The sequence below is a fragment of the Vidua macroura genome, chromosome 1 (assembly GCF_024509145.1).
Source record: "Vidua macroura isolate BioBank_ID:100142 chromosome 1, ASM2450914v1, whole genome shotgun sequence".
Lineage (NCBI taxonomy): Eukaryota > Metazoa > Chordata > Aves > Passeriformes > Viduidae > Vidua > Vidua macroura.
The window spans coordinates 6,352,848-6,372,678 of NC_071571.1; the positions used below are offsets into that span (position 1 = coordinate 6,352,848).

Genomic DNA, 19,831 nt, shown 5'->3' on the forward strand with positions numbered 1-19,831 from the left:
CAGTCCTGTAAAGGAGCTATTTTGAAAAGTTTAAAATCTCTCTTTTGGTGCATTTATATAATTCAGTGTTTTTACAAACTGATTTGTAAAAAAACAGCATGAAGAACACAACCAACCATCCCAGCATTGTGACTGCTGCATTGTAATTCATTTTCCAATTATTTTTTCTTTGGTCTATGAATTTATTAGAAGCATTTCCTCCTCAAAGGACTATGCTATCAAACAAAGAGGTTACTTAAGGACAATAAAGACTTTTGTCAAGGGACAAGCACTCTTGGACCATATCAAGTAGAATTTCCTCCTTTACCTTACCAAGTAAATTGGAGAAACATTGGACAAACCTGTTATTAACTGGGCAGCTACATTTGCTTCAACATCTGAAAAACCCCAACCAATAAACATTCACAATCAGGTCCTCTAGCTCAGGTTGAATTTTGGAAAGCTTGTATGAAACCAGACCAAAATTCATTTATCTTTTGCAGGTGATGGAAAGAGAGCACTCCTGGGTAGCTCCATGCATTTCTTATCACCACAGCTGAATAAAATGTAAGATGTGATGGTTTAATACCCTTCAGGGCCAAGCCAAATCCCAGAAGTAACAGGTAGAGTCTTATCCCCAAGTTAAAACCATGCACATATTCTAGATTTCTCCCCTGGGAGCAGGTGCCATGTCCACATGCAGAATTCCTCCCTACATGACATGCCTGCAGAAAGGTCCCAGTCCAGCCACAGGCACCAAACCAAGTCCTGCACTGATGCTCTGTGTCAATGTGTCCAACCTGGAGCTCCCTGCTGTCAGATTTCACACCACAATGGGCCAAGGGGAACATCAGGTAAATCTGACAGGCAGAGCCAGTGGGATCAGCTGCATGGGGAAGGGCACAGAAATTCCTTCACAGATTGAGATCTTATCCAAAAAGTGGTGATGGGGCAGAGAAGGCAGGAAGAATGATACGTAACTTTCACTTAGCCAACCACAAACACCTTACCTGCAACCTGTGTAGAAATTTCCATTTAAGTGACACTATCATTCCTCCAGTATCCACAGATTAGTGCTTCCTATTGATTTTGAGAGCTGCAGGATTAAACTCCTATGCTTGTATACCAGCAATAGGAGAAGCTCTGAAAAAACACCACAGTCTTCCCATATTATGCTACTGATTCCAGCCTGATCTCAATGAAGGGAGCTTTTATGTGGCTGCTCCACTGCCTCACCCACATGCTGGTTAGAAGCTAAATTAGATGATTCTCTTACAGTTCTGTGGGCAGGGTAAGCAAGGAGGGGTATTCACACTCCTCAGAATTGCAGACAGCAGCAGCTTCATCAAGGAGAAACCTCAAAGCCAACTAAGGAAGAGACAGTCAGTCCTTTTGTAAAGCTGTGTGACAGCAGACCCAGAGTCTGCTGTGTGGCTCTGGGAGCAAACCATTGTGGAGCATTATTCCTGGAAGCCTGATTTATCTCATTACCGTGGAGAGAGGCAACACCCCAGTCAAGAATGACCTGGAGAGAATCAGAATAATAAATCCATTTACTAAATAGAGTCAGCACAAGGAAGAGAAATATAAATCCTCCTCCATTCTTCTAATGTTGAATCCACTGCATGCTCTGTAGAAGTTACAAGGTATACTTACTGCCAGCTCGTCAAATCACTAAAGTTTCCAGAACATTGTTTAAAATATTTTTTTTAGTTATGTGATAGAAAATTATTTGATTTCTTACTAGAGTGACAGGTTCTGACAAAAGCCTACATTGGTGATAACAACACTTGGTCCATTAACAACTTAGGTAATTTCATTAAACAGACAGGTTAAATAATTTAACCAAGTTACGCAAAGATTTCTTCTGCATACAGAAGGAAATGAAAGTGTCTTTAGGATTCTGAAAGCTTATTCTGATGACTGTTTCCACATAAACATTATTTTTATTAGTCTATGAAGAAGTGCTGGACAAATGCTTTAAAAACATTTTCAAGGTCATGGTGAGCAAAAGCTACATATGTTTTATTATTAAAACCTAAATTTGCTTGTAACAGGTAAGAACATGATTTAGTCAAAGATTAGATAGAGCTTTTGACCCAAAGAGAGCTTATGCAAATTCCACAAGACCCAGCCACTACATTTGCTAGCAGATTATTCTTGGGACTGCAGATTGCTGCTTGATACAAAGTAGGGAAGCCCCCATCTAATATTCACCTTCCACACTGCTCTTCAAGGGTTAATTGCTCTGTGCTAGAAAACAAGCTAATCCTTCTCATCTTTGTGTAGTCTGGGCAAAGCCACAACAAATTAATACATTTCTTTCAAGGTCAGACAAAAATCTGGCCTTAAGAAAGCTTTTGGAGTTAAGCTTCAGAGATTGCTATAAGCTAGGTAAGAGGCATTTCCTTAAAAAATGCTAATACAGTTCAGGATGGGGTGGGGAATGCATTGGCCTCTAAAAAAACCAGATGCATGCAGCAACAAGGAAAAACTGTAATCACATTAGATAGACAAAGTAACCTGGCAGACAGAATGTCAACAAAGTGTTGTATTTCATTAATTTTTATTTTATACAGGAATTGTTTTGTTTACCATCAAAGGAAAAGATCAGATTGCTGTGTCACTGTACGTACCTGATACAGGTCAAAACCAACAAAAAGAAAGGCAAGGCAGCCCTGGGTGTCCCCTCCTTCCCCCAGATCATCTACACACCAAATGACAGTCAGTGCTCACATGCTGTGCTGAAGACACAAGCTGGTGACCAATTAATCTGAATCCAGCTCAGTGATTTCCTGTAGTCTCATAAAGACAATCCAGAGCCATTTATATTTAGCATAATTAGAATGAGGAAGAACAGTAAGTTAATGCTTAGAGCAGCCCTTCAAGGGATAACCTCCCTAACCTTTTCTAGGGGCTGTGAAGGGTTTATCCTCCTGTTTACATCTCAGGGGATGTGTAAAAGATGAGAAAGTTTATCCACTGTGAGCTGTACACTGCTGCAACTTGCCCAATTTCCCCATAATCCACAGAGTCAAATTTCCAGACTTCACAGGAAAGCTCATAACATCTAATTGTCTCCTGAGTCCCTTCCTGGTCAGATCAGACTTTTTGAAGTTGCTTTCATGTGTGCCAAACAAAGACAGTATCTTCCCTGGGAAAAGCCAAAGGCAGCAGCTTGTCACAAACAAGGAGCACTCGTGGGTCACAGGCAGGGAAAGGCACAGCCATGAAGCTCAATATGATTCTATAAATATTTATGAGGAGTAAATAAGTATTAATAAACTGAAAAGGTGAAAGAACAGTCCACAGTCAGCCTAAATCAAGAAAAATGTGCCAGCATGCATTTTCCCAGGCAACATCTGCCACTTCCAGGGTTCAGTATGGGCCAGGCACCACTCCAGGCAGGCAGACCAGATGCAGATCCTGTTTTGGGGAAGCTCTAGGTGAAACCTCACTGAGGCAAACTGAGCTGTGCTACTTGGCCTCAGGCAGGTAAACAGAGCAGGGCTCAGCACACTGCTTTTATTTAGTGTGGATGCTGTGTGCCAAGGGGAACCTTGTCCTGCTGAAGCACAGCTCTCCTGCACCACAGGAGCTGATGCCCAACAGAGGTGCAAGAGCCACAGCTGTGACAGCCACATGCAGGTGACAGATGAGACACACCTGTGACATTCACATTCTCTGTCTGGACAGAGAGACATCATTCTGTCTCTCAGGAGAAGCACAGAGAGAAGAAGAGAAAACAATCTCTATCTCTGCTCCTTTGTTTTCCCCATGTGGAATGTGGTGTGGAGATTGTTCACCTGCAGTGATTGCTGGGTTGGATGCTGGTGAAGGTTGTTTGGGGTCAGTGACCAATGGGATCCAGCTGTGGCTCGGGCTCTCAGCAGAGAGTCATGAGTTTGTTTGTTAGTTGATAGGTAAGTAAGAAGTAAGTATGTAGAATAGTATAGTCTCTCTTTAAATAGTATGTTAATGTAATACAGTATAGTTTTAATAAAGCTATCCCTCAGCCTTCTGATCTGGAGCCAGACATCAGCATTTCTTTCCTGATCCGGGGTCCGCTGCATTTTTTACTGCACACAGCACACGTGTGCCCTGCACACTCCAGCACACAGGGCTGTGCCAGCACTGGGAGCTGCTGCAACCAAGCTCCCCATGCCTTCTGACTGACACACAAGCAGGGCTGAAGAGGCTCTCAGCCCTTTCCTGCTCTTTATTAGCTGCTATTTCTGCTATTTAAAGCCTTCCTTCTATTTCCAGGGTAAAGGCACCTCACCATCCCCTCTCTCAGGGCTAAAACAAGATTGCCCTTGAAACTTCATACTAATTCCCTCACAGACACTGAGACTAAATATTTACTTTTATGAAATCAATGTTGCTTCAGTGGTATGACTGGTGCCCTGTTATATAAGGGTAACATCTCCAATTTTCCCACAACTAGCAACAGGTTTAGAATACTTTCCAAAGTATCTCACGAATAATTTTCCAGGGTAGAAACATGTGATGTGAGCTGTGATGGCTGACCAGCAGAGGGAGTCGGGATACTACTGCCAAACAAAAATCCAAAATCCAGAATCTTTCAAAGGATGCCATGAGAACACAACCCAGCTCCATTTTTTCTTCTTCCTCCACTGATGATTACTAACTTACATTAAGGGAGGCAAGAAGTGACCTCCTAAATTGTGTGTTTTAGTTCTAATATTATTAAAAACCTGAATTCAAATCACTGAAGAACTTTTTCAAGGCACTAAGTCTTCTTTTTTTCGGTGGGTGTTTTTGGTTTGTTTTTACAGTTTTTATATCAGGTGAAACACGGATGTGGGTAGGAAAGAAACAGACCCAGGAAAGACAAATATCCATTTGAGAAAATTCATGGACATGTTTCAGAGCTGTGTTTTCAAAGTACAAACTGATACAAAGTCCTGAGCTACTGGACAATAAGTAACTTATACCTTAAAAACTAAAATGCAAGGAACAGTTTAGAAGTTTTATTTGACCATCCTTATTGGGCTAATTCTCCATCATGTACTTATTCTGCTGTTTTGGGCAAATAAAAAAAGCTATTCTATTTTCATATTCCATACATATTTGTGCACCAGCCACACCAATTTAACTGAATGACCATAATGTGTTTTGAGGACACTGATGGTGGCACAGGAACACAGGGTGCCAGGTAAAGAACTAAAGAGAAGTACTGAACAGAAGTATTTAAAAGACCTTCTAACAATGTAGGCCTGGTAAGCATTCAGTTCTCCCTTTTTAGTGTTTTCTTAAATAGTTCTGCAAAATCTGCTAAGTTGGAAGCTAGTGCCCATGCTGAAAGAGGACTCCTGCTTTACAGTATTACAACTTTATAAATTAAAAGTAATGCATTAAATGTAATAATGCAAAGTCAAAAAAATGCAGTTTAGAGGGAAAAAAAAAAGCTCCTCACCAGCAACACAAACTCAAGATTTGGTCCATATTTATTGTATACTAGAGCCTGAATGAGCAACTCCAGACTTCCCTTCTGCCACCGCTGCTTTCAAATACCTGGAGAAGCAGACTGAGAATATGACTCCATGATCACAGACCTTGTTCTCCTCTAGCTGCAATCCATGACAATCATTAGTGATGCCAAGTACGACAGGGATTTTGGTGAAGTGCTGGTGGAAGGTTTTCCATCACCATTAGGTTACCTGTTCTCCTTTATGGTGAAAACTCACGAGGCTCACTCACTCCCCAGTTTCCCCAGGTTTTACCTCACACTGGCTCACCACCTGAAGAGGAAACTCTCACTTCTTGACATTAATAGCATTTCCTCAACACAGCTCCAGCAATGAAAATTGGTATCTGGCATGATGTCATTCATCAAGAGACCTGGAGACTCCAAAAGGAATCAGTGGCCTGCCCCAATGGCCTCAAGATGAACTGGTAAATGGAATAAAGAACAATCATCTCTCTAATTGCAACAGTGACCACGCTCAAGCCTTTGACCAAGGTCACAGTGCAGGCTGTGGGTCATGGCCACTGCAGATACCAACTCCCAGCACAGTGTGAGGAAAAAAATATCTTCTGGAATGAAAAGGAGGCCAACAATCTTTGAGAAGAGCTGAAAGACTGACACTGAACCCCATCATCCTAAATCTGATTTTTCAGGTCAAAGAGGTCTAAACTTTTTACTCAAGAGCTGACAGTCATCCTCTCTTTCAGGCAGAAGAAAGGAAACACTGCAGAACTTTCTGCCCTCTAAGATGGTGAAAAAGTTAATGTAGATTTTCCACCTTTCAGACCACAGCACTCAATCCAGCACTATATACAATTATCTGATACACAAGATGGTTCTGTGAACGTTTTAGGACTGAGTATCTGTTACATGGCTGCCTCTGATGTGGAGAGCTGAGGTCTGAGTAGTATATTTCAGACCAAAATTACTAAATGGGCTTAGTTAAGTCAGAATTTGAGCATCTTTACAAGAAAAAACACAGTGAAACAGGAAAAAAAAAAAAAAAAAGCACGCAAAAAAATACCAATTGCAAAATCCAGAAAACAAAGAAAGCCACAGCTTTCTACCACACTGCAGAACAGATTAGTCTGTTTCTATAGCAGGCAGCTAATGCCTTCTTCTGGCAAACAAACTCTTCCGACAGAGCCAAGAGTCTAGCAGATGATTTACTGATTAAATGTAAAATGAGAAGCTGAAAACAAAAATTTTCTGGAGAATGTAATAATTTGCATAATTAAGCCATCCATTTGAGTCCTAAACTGTCTTATCAGTATAGCAGGAACAGGCTCATAGCACCTGAGTACTCTTTAGCTGTTGCACAAGGATCTTACACCAAATGTCTTTATGAAGATTCAGGTGACCATGAAGAAGCCAATATAAATTTGGGCTCATCTGAAATTTTTGTTTTTAGATAGAAATTTCAACTGCAAACCAAATTACATCCCCTCTTTTTGTACTGCTAGGATGTCTTCCCCCAACTCCTGCTCTGGCATAACATGAAAGACACAGTGGAAACAATATAGTTTTGTACAGTTAAAGCACAGCACAATGGCAGGACTTCTCCTCAAGAGATCAAATTTCATTTAACACTCAGGAAACACTCATTAAAAAAAAATGAACTGCAAGCAAAGGCAGACTGAAAGGAGAATACTCACTTGTAGCGTAGTGTCGAAAACAACAAGCTTAGAGCTTGTTGGAACAATGTCATAACACTTGTGTGACCTCATGAATCGCACATAAATGTCACTTTCCGATTCTTCAAGTGCTGCAAGTAAAAACATTGTGTTGTTTTATTTAAGTAACCTTAAAAAAAAGAGTAGTAAAAAAACATGCCAAATCAACTGAACACCACTTGTGCAGAAGGACAACCCTAAAGGAAAACTCAAATTCAGACTTTCAGATCTGGGCAGACAGTCACAGGTTTGGACTTTGCATTTCACACTCATCTTTCCTTTCAGATTAAATGTAACAAAGACAAAATGCGCTGTTCTTCTTTGATGAGAAAGGACCTCCATGCTGAAGAGTACATTCTTAAAAAATCTCTTATTTTGTTTTCCCTAACTGCAGCCTACTGGAACATGCATCTCAACACTATTATAAACAGAGGAAGACAGTTTGAAACTTAAGTAGTGTTGAGCTTCACTAACTCAAACTCCTCAAATTAGTATTTATTGAATCTTTACCACTACCTGTTTCACTTTTCACATAGTAATTTTCTAAAGAGGCAGCAGGAAAGTTCTGTAATCAGCTTCATTTTCTTCAGGCTACACAGAGCATTACAACTCCAAAACTTCATTTATAAAACCAGGATCCATGTGGCTGGAATGGTTTTAGTGCTGCATGTCTGTAGCAAGGACATGCAATCCCATCCATATTACCTTAAATTTCTTTTGCATTTGTTCAGATGCATGTGCATACGACCCTCAGGTCTGCTCAGTTACATTAACTTTTTTCTTTTTTAAGCAGTTTGGCTCTCCATTCTTTCCAGCAGGTACCTAGAACTTGGTCAAGGATAATCCCTCCATCAGAGATGTACCCTTTAGACCCTGTAATAATTCCACAGAAACTTGGACATATATTACACTTTTGAAGAGCACAATAAAAAAAGACAACAAATTTAAAAATCCCCTTGAAATACCTACTGACCATTAAAGAACTTCATAGTAGGGAGTTAAAAATTCAAAATACTCATTTGCTAGATTTGCTCAAAATCAGTTATCTTGCTCTGGATAAATTGTCATTTCCACCAAATGGCTCAGCACAGCCTTTTTTAGTCCAAATTTACAGAAGCAAAGCTGGATCTCCCCTGCAAGTAGTTGCTCCAGGATCCAGCATCTTCTACACACTGAACAAGTCCTACATTTTCTACTCCCATTATTCTTAAAATAAATAAATAATCAATAAATCTGGTCTTTAGAAAGTTATGGTTGCTTCTACAATCCTAAGTGCAGTCCCAAGAGCCCTTATTTACTTCAATCTCAAGTTTGTAGACAACTAAGATCCTATAGGCAGAAACAAGCATAGGAACACCTCAGATTCCACCAGAACAGTGGAATCACCATCCCTGGACACATTTAAAAAATGTGTGGATGTGGTACTTGGGGACATGGGATGGTGAACACAGTGTTATCAACTGGACTTGATGATCTTAAGAGTTTTTTTCCAACCTAAATGATTCAATGATTCTATAAACCATGAAACAACCAGCTGAAAAAAATTAACACTCTCAGAGCACATCATGGCTCCACAGAGTCTTGCCAACTCACTAACAATTTTTAAATGTATGAGGATAAGCACAATAACCGTGAGCCAGAACAATTCAATCAGGGGAGGCTGTTCATGGCAGCCACAACCAGGAACTCTTATCAGCACAGTGAAGGTGTGCCCATAAACCCTCCTCTCACTTAACACACATTCCCACCCTCCAAACACAACTTCAACTGGACCTGAACAATCCTCACCCAGAGGCAAAGGAATGGTTAGATGCTATCTCAAAGGAAAGGGAATGGTTAGGCAAAGGAATGGTTAGATGCTGCTGTCTTCCAGTTCAGGGGAGACACCACAAAGGGACTGCTTCCCTTTAATTTTAACTGGAAAGTTACAATTAAAAATATTCAGAAGCATCTGTGAAATAGCTAGGAAACTCTAGCAGGATCTGGACAAGATCCAATTGTCCAGCTGTAACTAAGGTTTATTTCTAGAGAAGATCCTTATACTGTAAATAAGTACAATGCACCACTGTATTAGTTACTAACTAATGTAACTAATGCAGTAACTTATTAGTTACTAACTAAAACATGCAAAACATCAGCAGCACTGATTTAACTCTCATGTCCTCCACAACTCCTTACCTGTTGGAAAGGGTATTTAAGACCTTCTAACACCTTCAGCTACCTGGGAATACTCAACAGCTGCCACAGCCCAATTCTTTGTACAGGTATTGTGTATTATGTATATATTATGTACATACACAGCTGTTCAATGGAGAAAAAGGTCTCCCAAACCTAAGGCTCAGCACATCTCAGGGATGCACTCACACCCATCTTTCCTGCACAGGGCAAAATCCTCTTTACAGTTTCTCTCCCCTTCCAGAGGACAAACCTCCTGCTTTGGTTTGTATCCAAGCACCACTGTGCTGCAAATATAAGTGATCAAGTAAGAACACCCTCATCTCCAAGAGGATATTTCTACTTTTATTACCTACTTAGTTTCTTATTCCAGTCTTATTTGTTTTCCCAGTAACTGTCCCTTAATTCTGAAGCCTCTGCAGCACCTGCCAAGCAATACTTCCTTTGGATGGACATGGATAGATCCCTCCTGGCCTGACTTACAACCTCCTCAGTCTCTGCACATCATCTCTGACCTGCACCCAAGATCATCTGCCCAACATGCAGGAGCTGTGAGCACAGAAGTGCCTCCAGCCAAACCTCAGCTCTCTACAGCTCATCATCTGGAAATCAGCTGGCTCACAGAGCAGATTCCCAGCAGGAGGCATCTGAATCTATGGCAGGACTGGGGAGGACAAGAACCTACTAAAAAGTAGCTGAATGAGTATTTCTGCACACTGATGCAGGCTTATCTCCTGAAGATTCATCTGGAAGTTATTTTGCAAGTGGACATTGCCCATGTGCACCCCCTTTCCCCAAGACACAGGTGAAGGCAAAAATATCCAAATTCCCAGTGCTGTTTTTTGTGATTTTTAATAAAAAAGAAAGAGAAGTCACCTGGAAGGTTACAAATAAACCCTGTCAGACAGTTTAACACCTGAAGTTGAGCACCTTGTCATACAGGCTTTCACAGAGTAAATTCTCTGCATTGGCATTTTATTTGTTCCTAAAGAGTAGAAGATCAATCTATTTCTATTTCTGCCACTCGGCTCCTCAATCTTATTCACCAAAATGATTTTTACTTTCTTCCTTTCTCCCACCCTTCACTTAACATGAGACATGCTTCTGGTTTTTATTTCAGCCAGTAGATGTTATTTACAAGCACATCATAGCTTTTTTTTTTTTTTTTTTTGACAGATTAATTATTCAACAATACTGACTCAGAGATTGCAGTGGGACTCAGTACTAAGCATAATTCTTTATTCAAAGAGCTCTAAGGTAGAACTACCATCTGAATACTCAGGAATGACACAGAAACTTCTGCAGCATTGCTGCAGCCATTTCCTCTGAGATCTACTGAACAGATGCCTTCAGTTCCATTCATGCCTTTGCCACCAGGCAGGGTGCTTTCCTCTCAGAATTTCAAGACCTTCAAAAGCAGAAAAAAAGAAGAGGGAAAAAAAACAGAAAAAAAAAAAAGAAGTGCCTGCAGATGGAGAATAGGAATATAATGTCAACACTTATGGAAAAGCTTCCAAACACTGCAACATAAAAACCTAGAGGAAGTTCCTCAGAAGTGTCTATTGCAAGCCACAGGCTGCATTTCTGGGCTGTGCTCTTACTGGGATGCCCCAACAAGATCCTGGACCACACGTGCTTCCTCATCTCCACAATACAACAGCAGGACCTTTCCTATTATATTTTATGTTTCAGCTGTATTATGCTCCTGGTATCCAGTCATATTTCAAGTTCACTCATTGGTTCCAGGAGTATTTGAAAGAAAGACACAGGTTCCACTGAGGCTGTGTTCTCTCACCTTCTTTAAAGTGTTAATTCCACCACAACCATGGCACGGCAGCTCTCCACAGCACCTCTGTTCTCATGGTTAGATTGAGGGCTGGGACCTCTGGCAACTCTCAGTCATTTGAAGAACTCAAAGTTATGAACCTAAACCTTGTTACTAACCTAAACAACTGTTAGTATAACTGATTTCTCAAAGGTTCATATGAAATTAATGGCCAAATTTTTAAAAGGCCCTTTAAAAAGTAAGGGAAAACAGCAGAGAGCACTATATAAAATTTACACTCAGCTAACTGCCTAGCCTGGTGAACAGCTTGGAGGAAGACAGAAACCACAAATATATGCAGTAATTGCACCATGCCTGATTTATTAATAAGAATCAGTATGGAATCTGTACAACTTGAAAGGCTTAAGAGCTCTCTTCGAGCAGCAGGAGCTGAACTAAGCACTCCCAGCACTACTTTTCACCTTGACTACTATTGGCATAATCATCTCCCCTCAGCCAGATCCAACGGATAAAAGGAAATGGGGAAGTAGAAATGTAGTTTTGTGATGTTCTCACTTGTACTAAACAACCTGGTTAGGGGAAAATACATTTTATTTTCTGTTACTGCACACATAAATATCTGCACTTCAGGGCACTCCAAGCCATACCTCTACATTGAAAGTCACATGATATGCTGAATATCACATTTCAGATGCCAGAGGATGAAAATATTAAAGACCAGATTTTTTTTCATCACAATATTTACTATGGAACTGATCCAACAGCAATACATTAAGTCAAATTTATCAGTGTATTTACACTGATAAACTTTATTGAAAGGTGCTATGCCAAAGTACTCTATACTATATTCTTATATGTATATATAAATCCACACACATATTTATGTATCTCCTGCCCTTTCCTTACACTAGAAGCTACCCAGGACAATGACAGCACCCACAGCAAAGATCAGCTTAGCTGTGCCAAGTGCTGCCAGAAGACATCAGGGTGAGCAATCACTTCAATAAGCCAGGACAAGTTACTCTCTCTCCCTCCTGTTACAGATAACCCTTGGCAGAGAATGTAACAGGTAAAAGACATCATTAACCTTGTAAATTGTTCTTCTGACTGCAGTTTTATCTGAAAGCTGTCACCAAAACTGGCTTTAAAGTTTCTGATAACTCCTGGTCTGAATTTACTGAAGGAGTTCCTTAATATCCTTGAAAACCTCCCACACAGCTTTCCCAGTGCTGGAGATTGTAGGAGTTCCAGCATAAGCCACTAACATAACACAGATCTGGAAAAGGGCATCCACAATGGATGCAGTTCATCCACGCCAAGAGCAACAGTGACACCACTCAGAAGGAACCATCAACTACTGCTCACCACCAGGCCCTGGAACACAGCTTTCAAGGGAAATAGAGGCATCTGAACGAAGCAGGGTTTCAAGAATAATGTTCTGGGAATCAAATGTCCAGGTAGGATTTGATCAGCATTCCTCAGCAAAGGGACAGACAGGAACAGATCCTGCAGAGGGATTCCATAGTTACTGTGCACAGGATATTGCTGTGATCATGAGCAACAGCTTTACTTCAACCTACCTTCTGCAAGACAAATATTTAGCAGATTTTAGCCAGGCTTGAATGCTTGACAAATTAAAATGTACATGGTATATCCAGTGAAAAGCTTGGGAACCAAGGAGCTGGCAGAGAAATGCAAGAAAACTGCAATTTTGTACAGAATAACACAGTAAGGGGGCACAACTGCTCAGTCTGCTGAGCTGTCTGCTAAAGAGCCAAGAACATTGGACAAGAAACCAGATACCAGAAGTTGAATCAATGTCAGACTTGGTAGGAAGGGAATACTAACATAATTTAAGAAGGGAAAGCACAGGAGAAAAGAAGCACTGTTGTTGTGCTGTATCATTTGATTTCTGTTTATTCATGAGGAAACTTTTCTCAGAAAAAGAAAAAAAACACCACCAAAATAACCACCCATGTAATCAGCCACAGAGTAAGACTAAGTGGTAAAAGAAGACAGAAAAAAAGCAGGAAGAGATGGTAACAAGAATACCTATTCCATATGGCAGGAGATAAATCACAGAACTAGAGAATATCCTGACATGGAAGGGACCCGTAAGGATCAGAGCCCAGCTCTTGGCTCTACACAGAACAACCCCAGAAGTTTTAGAACATGCTTGACAAAACTTTGCTGCAGAGATGGCAGCCAAGACTAGCAAGGTACTACTTCCAGTTATACAGGGGAAAAAACAAACAGGTTTACAGTCCAATGTATAGGAAATAATATGATGACAGTGATAGAAGTTGACAACTCCATCACAAGCTGAAAGGCTTTTGAATGCAAGGAACAGGAAGAAAGGATGTAGAGACAGAAACAAGAATTTATTTTTCTTTCAGAGAACTGCAAAGAGCTTTAAAATATTCTGGAAGACCACACATTGAAGTTACACAGTAGCATTATTCATGCAGCCACGGGCTATAGGGCATGGATGTTGCAGATTGAACATTTCCCACCCTCATCTAAAGGAATGCCTGAGCTGGCAGATAAAGATTACAGCAAGTTTACAGATGTAAGAAACTCTGATACAAAGAAGTGATAGGAAATGTATCTAGAGATCAGTATCAGGAGCTTCTTCAGTGTTCCAAGACTAATTCAATTGTTTATCAGAGCATGGATATATGATGTGTTAGAAGAAAAGGATTTTAAAAAGAAGTGTGAGCACACAGGAACAACAATAGAGTTAGTGAGCTCTCCCTTGCTAACTGCACCTCATCCTGCAAATAGGAAGAGGGTCTAGAGGCACAGAAGGTAAGAGAGAACAGGTACATGAACAGATAAGTAACAGTGATTAGAGAAGTAAATGTGCTGTCTTGTTGCTTAGGTCTTCAGACAAAGGTTAATCCTTCTAATAACAGTAACAAGCTAAAAGAAATCAGAACACATCTTTAAGAACTATACTCAGAATTGCTTAAGACACTTTCAAACATAACCTTCGCTACTGTGCGCATCTACTTTTTTTTTTTTTGCACACATTTCCATGTGTTTTCTGAATTCTAGAGTCAGTGCAACTGTTCAGTCACTTTGGATCACCAAGGTAATTGAGATGTTTTCTCCCCTTGTCACAAGGAGTTGCTTCATGCAGAGACAGCAGTTTATTATGTGTGCAAACAGGAGTCACCCTAGCTAAAAGCAACCATTCCTGAACTCTGCAAGTTCATGAAGGAGAAGATATACTACCAGTCTATAGGAAAGCCAAACAAATTCAAACCCAGTCAGAATTCTTAGGAGTGTATTGAAGCAAGTTATTAAAACCAGGATATTTGTAAGCACCTACAAAGGCAACTCATCAAAAGCAAAGAAAAAAGTCAACACATCTCTGTCAGGAACAGTTCAGACCGACTAATTTTTACCCAGAATAAAATTATCAACTGGATGAAAAAGAAGGAAGACACAAAAATAATATTAAAAAATCACAGCATGCTTGAGACACTAATTTTAAAGCAAGCATGAATATCACTGCATGAGGAGAAGACAGAGTAGAGTTACCCCATGGCAGCTGCCTAACAAGCAATCCCATCTGCAGCAAAACTGGTAATATGCTTTTTGTTCCAGTGGGTTTGCTGGATACTGGATGACAACTGTGTGTTCTTAACAAGACATGGACTCCAGTTCAAACTCTTCCCCAAGCTGGAACATTTGCAAGGCCCACCTCATGCAAATCAGGTAGTGCAGAAGGGCACTATGGCAGGACTGGGGAGTGCAGGACTTTACATTTCTACAACTCACCCTGGAAGTGTTTTTACCAGTAGTTTGATACTTCCCATTACAACAGAGTATCAGGGGATCAAGACTTCATTTTATCCAACATTCTCTTTAGTGATCTTCAAAACAGGAACAGACCACACTTCAAAGAGCTTGCAGTAAGAGTTTGAAATGGTTGCAAGACTTAAAACTTCACAATATCTTCAAACTGAATTTAGAAGTGGATTTGAGATAATACAATTTTTTCAGGAAATACCAAAATCTGAAAGAAACACTCAACTGGAAGAGTGCAAATTATGGAGTAACTAAACACCACCACTACTGAGAGAGAAGTACCTTGTTATTAACTTAATTTGCTACAGCAGAAGTAAAGAAGAAAAGGCAGTTTGCTTAAACAGAACAATAGGCAAACAAAAAAACCACCACAGTTGCTGGAGAGCTATTAATGCATTCCACAAGCTGGTTAGACAGAACAAAGCAACCTTAGGACACTGTACAACTTCCATCCTTAAAGGTCCTAAACGTGGAATGAGACAAATTTTTCAAAAGCACATCCTGTTTAGAACAAAATACTTAATAATTCTTGACAATACTTCAAAAGATCCTCTTTTCTGGTTTTGAGGTTTAGATACCTACATGTCTTCAAATTCCAGCAGTACCTAACTAAGACTTCTAATAGAAAACTGATACAAACAGTTGTTTGAAACAATGAAAGGTTTGGATTGCAGTCTTACATTCACAGCACGCTTCAAAATCCTGCCCTGAATTTTGTTCCTCTTTATTGATGTTAGTTAAGTCCTGGTAACTGGGCTAAGTTAACACTTCTGTTTTACTGTAGCTCTCCACTGGCAGTGTGGATAAGCAAATGATTATTGTGAGATTTGAGACAAGACAAAAAAAAAAAAAAAAAAAGAGATGGGCAGCTTAAGAAACTCCACATTCCTGAGCTAATCATAGTAACTCTAAAGTTCCTTGTCCAGGCAGGCAGGCAGAGAAACTTATTTGTGTACAAGCAAGAGCTGCCTTGTTTAGGACCTAACTGGTAAACAGTATCATAAGCCCAACTGAATCCTTTTGAAAAATACTTTTGAAACAGCTCTGTATCTCTTAAATCAACTGCTGGTCAAAGGTCTGTACTTTGAGAAAAGCATCACTGTGGTTTTGTGAATAAAGGTAGCAACTTCAGCCTGCAACCTTAACGCTGCTAGGATTTCACCACAACAAAGAATAAGCTGACCTGAAGAATTTTCTAAACCATGTTCAAGATTTTCCCTTGACAACAGGCACTACCATTTTTCCCCTAAGCATCCCAAACAAAGATCTAAATTAAGATGTCGCCTGTCTGGAATGTGGGCCTGCTCTTCAAGATTGCGAGACACGAAACGCAAGAAACTAAAAATGGTATTAAACTTCTGAATATTAATATCAGCAACCACTCTGTGCAGAGTTGGATTCAAGGGAAGTCTAAGGTATGTGATTAATGAGAGAATAAACCAGCCTGTATCTCTGCTGCAAGATTAGTAAACAATTTGAATTTTTGCTGTATCTTTAAAATAAGCCCAAGTCTCACTAGATACACAGTTTGCACAAACCTTTAGAAAAGAAATAGTCATTTAAGTCTTCTAGGAATTAGTTTAAGATCAAACCTAAACATGCAGCTTAACCAAACCACAACAAGCATTTTCAAAATGAGCACACAGCATCTTCACAAGCTGCAGCCATATCCCTACTGAACAGGGCAAATATTTAATCTGGAGGCAATCTTCCACTGAAGACTAAACCCAAAGGATCAATGCTTTAAGGGAGAAATATTTTTTTTAAGACGTCAGCCATAAGGACTTTGGACTATGTCTGCTGGAGAAACAGTTTTGTGAGGTTTAATAAATTGCTGGTCTCAAATCCTGAATAATTACTTACAACACCTTAAGTTGAAGCTTTTAATAATTAGTTATTTACATTTTCATTTCTCTCTAGTTTGCCCTTGTACATTTCTTCTCCTTCCCTCCCTATGCATGCCAACACCTTCTAAACAGCTATTACTGGCATTTCTTATAAAAATTTATGAATCTGTATGCATACTTTAATAGACTATCAAGTGTTCTGTTCCAATATACCACTTAGGAGATTTACCTACAGCAGATGTAGCTTGAAGCTACACAGAAAAAGAACTAAGAGCTCTGTAACTCAAGCTGGTGACATCCAACACACATTCAATGTATTCAGAAACAGTTTTCTGGAACCCATTTTACAGATATTATTGATTTTTTTTTTCTCTATACCACAGATAAACTGCAACTCTTCCCAAAACTGACCTTCCTCTGAGCTGACTTGATGTCTATACAGAGTAGCACTGGAGTTTTTGAGGGGCTCTTTTTGCCTTATTTTTTTCCCCAGGAACTGACTCAAAATTATACGAGGGAAATCCAAGCAAGACTGTGGCAGGAGAGATCCATGCAATTGCTTGTGCAGAGCAGAGCATTCACCTTCTGCACTCTGGCATTCAGAGACTTCTATCAAAGGCAGCCACACAATCCCCTGCTGTGAGTGATCACGCTCCATCCTGAACTGAGCCAAAGCATCAAATCTATCCTACAACCCATCCTACAGTACCTATGCTGGAAGTTAGAATACTGTTATAGGAACAGTTTATTCTTGTGCCAATGTTGCTCTTCATTTAATTTCCCTCCCTGGTGTTTACTCCCTTCCCATCCCTTCTAGGATATTTTCATAGATCCAGTGTTATCACATTCCTTCTTGGTTTTCCTTTTACTGAGTTAAATGAGCAAAGCCTTATGGTTTCCTCATAAATGGCCTTTTTCTATGGCCATCTCAGTTTGCTCCCTTCTCCAGCAGCTCAGACATCTTTTTTCTCTCTGTCTTTACATCAGTAGAAATTCAAAATAAACAGCAGAAAAGAATGCCACAGTGTGAGGGACTGGTAGGAAAAACAACCCTTTTTCATTGTATTTCTTAAAATGCCCAGCTAAATAATGAAATACTCTGTCACAATACAAAGAGAAAAGCAAAATAATATAATAATATCGTAAAAAAATCCAATCAAACAAAAAAAAAAAAAAAAACCAAAAAAAAAAAAAAAAAACCAAAAAAAACCAAAAAAAAAACCACCAACACAACTTAAAAAACACCCTAAAAAGACAAAAAGAAAATCACATCAAAAGTAAAACCAGTGGTCTATAGCACAGGAAAATTGCTTTTAGACAAAATGTAGGAGTACCATTAACCTCTGCCACAGTCAAAATTGGTAAAATCACCCAACTGGTTCACTGAAAAAGTAAAATCCACAAAAAAATCAGCAGAGGAGGAAAGAACCTAAAACCAAGTTAACTGTATTCAAACAGTACTCAGAAGCTACCTTGAAGATAGCCACAACATACTCCAAAACCTTTTAGATGAGGTCCACTCTTAGAAGGACAAGGTTGTTTAAGCTTTCCAAAGTTCCACCTAGATGCCAAGCTGGATGCCTAAAAGACAAATTCGACTTTGCCTTAATATAGTTAGGCTTGTATTAAACTGCTTTGGCTTTATGTTAATCCCAGCCATTAGTGCAACCCTTCCACAAAAGGGTTTTCCCCTGAATTACCAGATTTTCCATTTGTCAGTCTTCTGTACTCATAGAAGAGCTACAGGAAAGCCCACCACAAACAGGCAGCCAAGGCAAACTCAGTATGGAGAGGAACATTTTGTTTCAAGATACAAGAACTGCTCTGAAAAATGCCATCAGCTCCTGTACTTACTCTGGAAATGCTGCATTTCTTTGTGTTTCAGACTTAACTACTTCCCCAAACCCATGCAATGCTAATAGAGTTGTACATTCTGGAAGCTAAAAATATTCAAATCAACGAAGTACCTGCAGACAGATCATTGCTACCCAAAGATCAAGATCCTAAACAGCAGAACTGGTGTGAGTGTCATGAGTTCAGGCTCCAAACACTGTGATCATGCACCCTTCAAGTTATCAAAACCACAGTGCACACTACAAAACGTCCTATCTTACAGAACAGCCACATCTGCTGCAGATGATTAATAAGCAGAAATATTTATGATTGTTTAGCAACAGTTAGATTGAGCCAACTGATGCAAATATTCTGCTGTCATTCCTGTCACACTGGCATTACTTCAGTTCAAACCAAGACACCTCCATGCACAACTCAGCCATGCCCCAAGGCAGTAGGTTTTCCAAGAGCACTGACCTGATCAGCCCAGTTTAACAGCAGAAGATATCAAACCACCAAGACAGTCATCCCGTTTCATCTGTACTGTCCTGCCTATGAATGTGCAGGGCATTAAAGAAGTCTATTGGATAGAACATTGGAGACCATCCCCTAAGAAGTTTTTCTTAAGGGAAGGACTCTGTAGTCACCCTCCTCCATCCCGGTAATGCTCAGCAAAGCACTCACAGACCAATAACAAACAGCATTTTGGAGTCACCTACAAAGCCACACTGACTTTGTCACACCTTCCACGTCTATCCTTGTCCAAGCACAAGACACTGTGAACTCAATAACTCTAAACCAGGAAATGGAGATGATATTGGCCAAAGTCCTTGACCTCCCATCAAGCAGTGGTTTACCGGCTGTGATAGCCCCACTGCCAAACCAAGCAGCTTCTGGACAAAGGAGGTTCTGCAGGGAAGCTCTTCACAGAGTTGATGTTGTCCCTCTGGTGCACACAAAAGTGGCAGCACCAGCAGGAGTGGCTGGTAAAGGTGACTGTAAATCAGTCCTTGTCCATCAGACACTAACACACCTGCACAACCTGAAGCAGCAGTGTCATTCAGGTTTAAGAGAACACCTTTTTGTCCCAGTATTTCTCGGAGTAGCTGCTGGCCAAGAATGGCTTTCACTTGGAAGATAATGTCTGCAAATTATGCAGGTGCAACTCTGGGCAGGATACAATGGGCCCCAACACTTCCTGTAAAACTGTTCTCAGTTCTCTGCAGCTTTG

General features: G+C 40.1%; 1 protein-coding gene across 9 annotated transcripts in view; it reads right to left on the minus strand.

The window, feature by feature from the left end:
• Positions 1-19,831, minus strand: part of PRKAG2 (protein kinase AMP-activated non-catalytic subunit gamma 2) — a 236,211-nt gene that overhangs the window by 21,823 nt on the left and 194,557 nt on the right. For all 9 annotated transcript variants that reach the window (XM_053991497.1, XM_053991342.1, XM_053991662.1 and 6 more), the window contains one exon: positions 7,126-7,235. In XM_053991497.1, coding sequence (XP_053847472.1) covers positions 7,126-7,235 — 110 coding nt within the window. The remainder of the gene's footprint in view (positions 1-7,125; positions 7,236-19,831) is intronic.